Source organism: Oncorhynchus kisutch, unplaced genomic scaffold, assembly GCF_002021735.2.
Source record: "Oncorhynchus kisutch isolate 150728-3 unplaced genomic scaffold, Okis_V2 Okis09a-Okis19a_hom, whole genome shotgun sequence".
Taxonomy (NCBI): Eukaryota; Metazoa; Chordata; class Actinopteri; order Salmoniformes; family Salmonidae; genus Oncorhynchus; species Oncorhynchus kisutch.
In genome coordinates this window covers 1,023,065-1,030,564 of record NW_022261985.1, presented here as the reverse complement: position 1 = coordinate 1,030,564, position 7,500 = coordinate 1,023,065, and the positions used below count along the sequence as shown (strand labels likewise).

General features: G+C 42.5%; 1 protein-coding gene across 2 annotated transcripts in view; it reads left to right on the top strand.

The window, feature by feature from the left end:
• The window catches only part of LOC109879774 (IQ motif and SEC7 domain-containing protein 3), an 87,820-nt gene that overhangs the window by 36,101 nt on the left and 44,219 nt on the right, over window positions 1-7,500 (top strand). For both annotated transcript variants that reach the window (XM_031815343.1, XM_031815344.1), the window contains exons 4-5: window positions 534-656; window positions 7,248-7,414. In XM_031815343.1, coding sequence (XP_031671203.1) covers window positions 534-656; window positions 7,248-7,414 — 290 coding nt within the window. The remainder of the gene's footprint in view (window positions 1-533; window positions 657-7,247; window positions 7,415-7,500) is intronic.

Below are 7,500 nucleotides of genomic sequence, written 5' to 3'. Positions count from 1 at the left end.
AGCCCGTCCATTAATGGCTGGATGTTCTGCTCCGAGGGTTTGTGTCCCTGTGCTGGGGGAGTGGTGATAGCAGTGTAGCCGAGGCTAGATGGGCCCTCTCCCTGCTGTCCTTGCACCCATGCATGGATAATACCTGGGTGAAACTGACCCTGAAGTAGACATAGTGAAAGTTGTGGAAGTTGTTCCCCATAGTTCTGAGTCATTTCTGGGTTCACCTCCCCACGACCGCAGGGGCGGGGCAGGGAAAGTGGAAGTGGCGTCTGATGTGAATTCAAACTGGGGTTACAGATTCCTGTAGAAGTAACATATCTCTCTCTCTCTCTCTCTCTCTCTCTCTCTCTCTGTCTCTCCCTCTTTCTCTATATCTCGCTCCCTTTCTCTACCCTCCTCCTTCCCTCTCTCTTAATGTCTCTCTCTCTCTCTCTCTCTCTGTCTGCCTCCCTCCCTCCATCTCTTTTCCTTCCCCCCTCTCTCCCTCTCTCTCTCTCTCCCTCTCCCTCCTTCTCCTCCCTCCTTGTCTTTCTTTCCTGCAGTTGTGTGGTGGATGAGATGGATTTCTCAGGGATGGAGCTGGATGAGGCTCTGAGGAAGTTCCAGGCTCACATCAGAGTCCAGGGAGAGGCCCAGAAGGTGGAGAGACTGATCGAGGCCTTCAGGTGAGCTCCATTATTCAGTCAGTCTGTCAGTCCATCAGTTAGTCAATCAATCAGTTAGTCAGTCAATCAATGAATCAATTAATCATCTGTGTGTGTGTTTGTTTGTGTGTGTGTTTGTGTGTGTGTGTGTGTGATATATTGCTTTGTGAATAATCCCAGGAAGAGTAGCCTTGATGTAGTAATGTGTATGTTAATAAACTCAACTCTAAACTCAACTCATCCTGGATGGATGTTGGTTTAAGGATGACACTTAAAAACAATTCACATCCAGTAGGATGTCAGGCAGTTGTGATTAGATGAGGTCACTACTGGGACAAACAGAGAGACCTTTGTCTCAGGTATAGAAGGCCTAAAAGGCTGCAACGTACAAGAGAGTTAAGCTCAACATCAGGCGAGGCACAGCCCTGTAGTGTCTTTGCCCTGTTGTTGTCCATGGGTGGGCAGAACATTGCCAATAGCACTAAGGTCCATGTGTGTCTGAGCCTAAAACACAGCACTAGGAGTTTTTTTCAGTTCACGTCTCACTTCACCAGTCAACCTAAATCCCATCCAAACCTTCCAGTTTCTACCTAGCCTGGTTATCCAGCCTGAGTGCTGCACACAGCAGTGTTTCACTGCATTCAGACTGGTTAAATCGGGCTAGTTTAAATCCTCTCTCCATTTAGATGGTTGACCCAGCCTTCCGCTTGGCTAGGTGCTCTGAAACAACAGGGAATCTCAACAGACAGGATAAGTACAACTTCCTGGTTTACGAGTCTTAACGGGTATCCCATTTATGCCACAGCTGCGTTGCTCTGCGCTAACCGGTGTCCTTGAATACCCACTCCATTTACCATATGGCCAGCTGTCACAGTTGTCAAGGTGCGTTGCCAACGAGACTGTTGTTGTCGTTGTGAGCGGGCATGGAGACTGACGGATGGCATTTTGTTTTGGGTACGATTGGCGCAGAGTGCGTGCTGCACAGAGAGGGGCGAAATAAAGAGCGAGGGAGGGAAGGAAGGAAGGAGGAGAGGTTTATAAATATCCACTGTTGCATAAGCACATCTCTCTGGTCTCCGCCTGCCTCCCCTGCTCCTCCAAACAGAGATGGAGAGAGTGAGGAATAGAAAAAGAGAGAGGGGGAGAAAAGGATAGAGAACGAGAGGCAAGAGTCTGAGACAGAGAGAAAGATGACGGGAGGGAGGGAGACAGACTTCAAAGAGAGTGAGGGGATAGCGAGAGGCTTAAAGAATGAACGAGAGAGACGGATAGAGGAAGAGGTAAAGGATGACTGTAAACAGAAGGAAAGGCAGGTGGCAGGGAAATGAGAGCGAGAGGGAGGAAAGGGAGGGAGAGAATGTGTGAAGAAACACAAGTCAGGAGAAAATAAACACCTGGCAGCTTCTGTAGCTTGGCGTGTGTCAGCTAATAATGAACCCAACACTGGCAGTTTCTGAGGCCAGAGAGAGAGAGAGAGAGAGAGAGAGAGACACACATACACACACACATGAGATTCCCTTCACTGAAATAGAGTAAGGGGAGGGAATATAGGGTTTCTCTTTCTAGGGCTATCTGCTATTTCACTCTTTCTGGTAGAATAGTAAAGAGAAATGTATAGAACTGAGCTTTATTATTAACAAGAAGAAGCTATTGATTGGCTGCAAAACCTTCCTTAAAGTCTAAGCCCAGTCTCGATGGTACAACTGCAAACCAGAGTATGTGGCTTAAGATAAGGTCTTTTTCAGGTAAAAAGTCTAGTCTCCATTAGATGATGCAGAATCAGTGGGGATGAACCCCCAAACTGAGAACACGGCTGTGTCTCAAATGGCAACTCTATTCCCTACATAGCTAGTCCACTACCTGTGTGTATTCCTAGCCCACTGAGATGTAGATTCCAATCATGCAGCTCAGTGGTCACATGACTCCGGAGGAAGACCGGGCCAGCCTACCTGGAAACCAGCCTACCTGGAAACCAGAATGAATATGGAATTACACTTTACGCTCCAGTAGAGGCCCTATGGGGTGTCACACACACACACCCGTTGAAATAATAGATTGATTCATTAACAAAGGAAGTTCCCCTGTGGAATCTCACGCAATACTACAGTAAATAAATGTATTCCATAAAAGATTTGAATTGGTTGCCAATGCAGAGGAGAGCATAGCGTGACAATATAGTAGTGTCCTGAATAGCACCCTGTTCCCTATTTAATAGCACCCTGTTCCCTATTTAGTGCACTAATTTTGACCAAGGCCCTCAAAGTAGGGCCCCTATGTAAGGAATAGTGTTCCATTTGGTATGCATGGTATGATGAATACAGTACACCATTATCACTGAGAGAGTATGTATGCATTGTGACACACTGTAGCTTGCAGTGCAGTCGCCCCACTGGGCACAGACCTCAGTTCAACTTCTAGTTTTGATTTACATTTGATTGAGTTGTCAACTAAAGTGAATAAACAGGAAATCAACAAAACATGTCATCCTGTCATTGGATTTAGGTTAAACATTTAGGTTAAAAGGACTTTTTGCAAATACAATCAGTTTTGTTGATTCAACGTAATCTCACATCAAAGCATAGACACACACACACATAGACACACACACATAGACACACACACACACACACACACACACACACACACACACACACACACACACACACACACACACACACACACACACACACACACACACACACACACTTAGTCATCAGATACACACTCAGTCACACACACAATCACACACACACTCAGGTGTCTCTGCCAGTTAGATTGACGAGGGTTGTTTGGTGCGTGGAGCAGCTAGGCCAGCTGTATTTCGCTCTCCTGCCGTGCCTCCTCTCAGATCTCAGGGTGTTCTCTGGGACCTCCATCAGCCCTGTGTCATCTTTACTGCAGAGGTGCCCAGGCAGGGATATTTCTGCTGTCTAACCCACGGCGCACAGCGTAAATACACTACTGTACTAGTTATGTAGCACTTTGTGACAACTGCTGATGTAAAACGGGCCTTTTAAAATACATTTTATTAATTGATTTGACTACTGTCGTTCTGTCTGTCTTTCTGTCTGATGGTTGGACAGGTTCTTTGTGGTGGCTATCTTATCTGTATATCCTAGAGAGTAGGGACTTCATCTTATCTGTATATTCTAGGGAGTAGGGACTTCATCTTATCTGTATATTCTAGGGAGTAGGGACTTCATCTTATCTGTATATTCTAGGGAGTAGGGACTTCATCTTATCTGTATATTCTAGGGAGTAGGGACTTCATCTTATCTGTATATTCTAGAGAGTAGGGACTTCATCTTATCTGTATATTCTAGAGAGTAGGGACTTCATCTTATCTGTATATTCTAGAGAGTAGGGACTTCATCTTATCTGTATATTCTAGGGAGTAGGGACTTCATCTTATCTGTATATTCTAGAGAGTAGGGACTTCATCTTATCTGTATATTCTAGAGAGTAGGGACTTCATCTTATCTGTATATTCTAGGGAGTAGGGACTTCATCTTATCTGTATATTCTAGAGAGTAGGGACTTCATCTTATCTGTATATTCTAGGGAGTAGGGACTTCATCTTATCTGTATATTCTAGGGAGTAGGGACTTCATCTTATCTCTATATTCTAGAGAGTAGGGACTTCATCTTATCTGTATATTCTAGAGAGTAGGGACTTCATCTTATCTGTATATTCTAGAGAGTAGGGACTTCATCTTATCTGTATATTCTAGGGAGTAGGGACTTCATCTTATCTGTATATTCTAGAGAGTAGGGACTTCATCTTATCTGTATATTCTAGGGAGTAGGGACTTCATCTTATCTGTATATTCTAGGGAGTAGGGACTTCATCTTATCTGTATATTCTAGAGAGTAGGGACTTCATCTTATCTGTATATTCTAGGGAGTAGGGACTTCATCTTATCTGTATATTCTAGGGAGTAGGGACTTCATCTTATCTGTATATTCTAGAGAGTAGGGACGTCATCTTATCTGTATATTCTAGAGAGTAGGGACTTCATCTTATCTGTATATTCTAGGGAGTAGGGACTTCATCTTATCTGTATATTCTAGAGAGTAGGGACGTCATCTTATCTGTATATTCTAGAGAGTAGGGACGTCATCTTATCTGTATATTCTAGGGAGTAGGGACTTCATCTTATCTGTATATTCTAGAGAGTAGGGACGTCATCTTATCTGTATATTCTAGGGAGTAGGGACTTCATCTTATATGTATATTCTAGGGAGTAGGGACTTCATTTTATCTGTATATTCTAGAGAGTAGGGACTTCATCTTATCTGTATATTCTAGGGAGTAGGGACTTCATCTTATCTGTATATTCTAGGGAGTAGGGACTTCATCTTATCTGTATATTCTAGAGAGTAGGGACTTCATCTTATCTGTATATTCTAGGGAGTAGGGACTTCATCTTATCTGTATATTCTAGGGAGTAGGGACTTCATCTTATCTGTATATTCTAGGGAGTAGGGACTTCATCTTATCTGTATATTCTAGAGAGTAGGGACTTCATCTTATCTGTATATTCTAGAGAGTAGGGACTTCATCTTATCTGTATATTCTAGGGAGTAGGGACTTCATCTTATCTGTATATTCTAGAGAGTAGGGACTTCATCTTATCTGTATATTCTAGAGAGTAGGGACTTCATCTTATCTGTATATTCTAGGGAGTAGGGACTTCATCTTATCTGTATATTCTAGGGAGTAGGGACTTCATCTTATCTGTATATTCTAGGGAGTAGGGACTTCATCTTATCTGTATATTCTAGGGAGTAGGGACTTCATCTTATCTGTATATTCTAGTATTCTAGGGAGTAGGGACTTCATCTTATCTGTATATTCTAGGGAGTAGGGACTTCATCTTATCTGTATATTCTAGAGAGTAGGGACTTCATCTTATCTGTATATTCTAGGGAGTAGGGACTTCATCTTATCTGTATATTCTAGAGAGTAGGGACTTCATCTTATCTGTATATTCTAGGGAGTAGGGACTTCATCTTATCTGTATATTCTAGAGAGTAGGGACTTCATCTTATCTGTATATTCTAGAGAGTAGGGACTTCATCTTATCTGTATATTCTAGGGAGTAGGGACTTCATCTTATCTGTATATTCTAGGGAGTAGGGACTTCATCTTATCTGTATATTCTAGAGAGTAGGGACTTCATCTTATCTGTATATTCTAGGGAGTAGGGACTTCATCTTATCTGTATATTCTAGAGAGTAGGGACTTCATCTTATCTGTATATTCTAGAGAGTAGGGACTTCATCTTATCTGTATATTCTAGGGAGTAGGGACTTCATCTTATCTGTATATTCTAGAGAGTAGGGACTTCATCTTATCTGTATATCCTAGAGAGTAGGGACTTCATCTTATCTGTATATCCTAGAGAGTAGGGACTTCATCTTATCTGTATATTCTAGGGAGTAGGGACTTCATCTTATCTGTATATTCTAGGGAGTAGGGACTTCATCTTATCTGTATATCCTAGAGAGTAGGGACTTCATCTTATCTGTATATTCTAGGGAGTAGGGACTTCATCTTATCTGTATATTCTAGAGAGTAGGGACTTCATCTTATCTGTATATTCTAGAGAGTAGGGACTTCATCTTATCTGTATATTCTAGAGAGTAGGGACTTCATCTTATCTGTATATTCTAGGGAGTAGGGACTTCATCTTATCTGTATATTCTAGGGAGTAGGGACTTCATCTTATCTGTATATTCTAGAGAGTAGGGACTTCATCTTATCTGTATATTCTAGGGAGTAGGGACTTCATCTTATCTGTATATTCTAGGGAGTAGGGACTTCATCTTATCTGTATATTCTAGAGAGTAGGGACTTCATCTTATCTGTATATTCTAGAGAGTAGGGACTTCATCTTATCTGTATATTCTAGGGAGTAGGGACGTCATCTTATCTGTATATTCTAGGGAGTAGGGACTTCATCTTATCTGTATATTCTAGAGAGTAGGGACTTCATCTTATCTGTATATTCTAGGGAGTAGGGACTTCATCTTATCTGTATATTCTAGAGAGTAGGGACTTCATCTTATCTCTATATTCTAGAGAGTAGGGACTTCATCTTATCTGTATATTCTAGAGAGTAGGGACTTCATCTTATCTGTATATTCTAGAGAGTAGGGACTTCATCTTATCTGTATATTCTAGGGAGTAGGGACTTCATCTTATCTGTATATTCTAGAGAGTAGGGACGTCATCTTATCTGTATATTCTAGGGAGTAGGGACTTCATCTTATCTGTATATTCTAGGGAGTAGGGACTTCATCTTATCTGTATATTCTAGAGAGTAGGGACTTCATCTTATCTGTATATTCTAGAGAGTAGGGACTTCATCTTATCTGTATATTCTAGGGAGTAGGGACTTCATCTTATCTGTATATTCTAGAGAGTAGGGACGTCATCTTATCTGTATATTCTAGAGAGTAGGGACTTCATCTTATCTGTATATTCTAGAGAGTAGGGACGTCATCTTTTCTCATGAGTTTTACAAATACTAACCCTTTCTCTCCCTCCTGTCCCCCTGTCCCGTCTCCTGTCCCCCTGTCCCGTCTCCTGTCCCCCACCCTCTCCAGTCAGAGGTACTGCATGTGTAACCCGGACGTGGTGCAGCAGTTCCACAACCCCGACACCATCTTCATCCTGGCCTTCGCTATCATCCTCCTCAACACAGACATGTACTCACCCAACATCAAGCCTGACCGCAAGATGATGCTGGAGGACTTCATACGCAACCTCCGAGGTGAGGCATTATTTTAGTAGAGTGTGTTGGAGCGGTAGATGAGAAGGAGGGGGAGGATGGGAGTAGGGGAGGGGAACAGGGTAAGT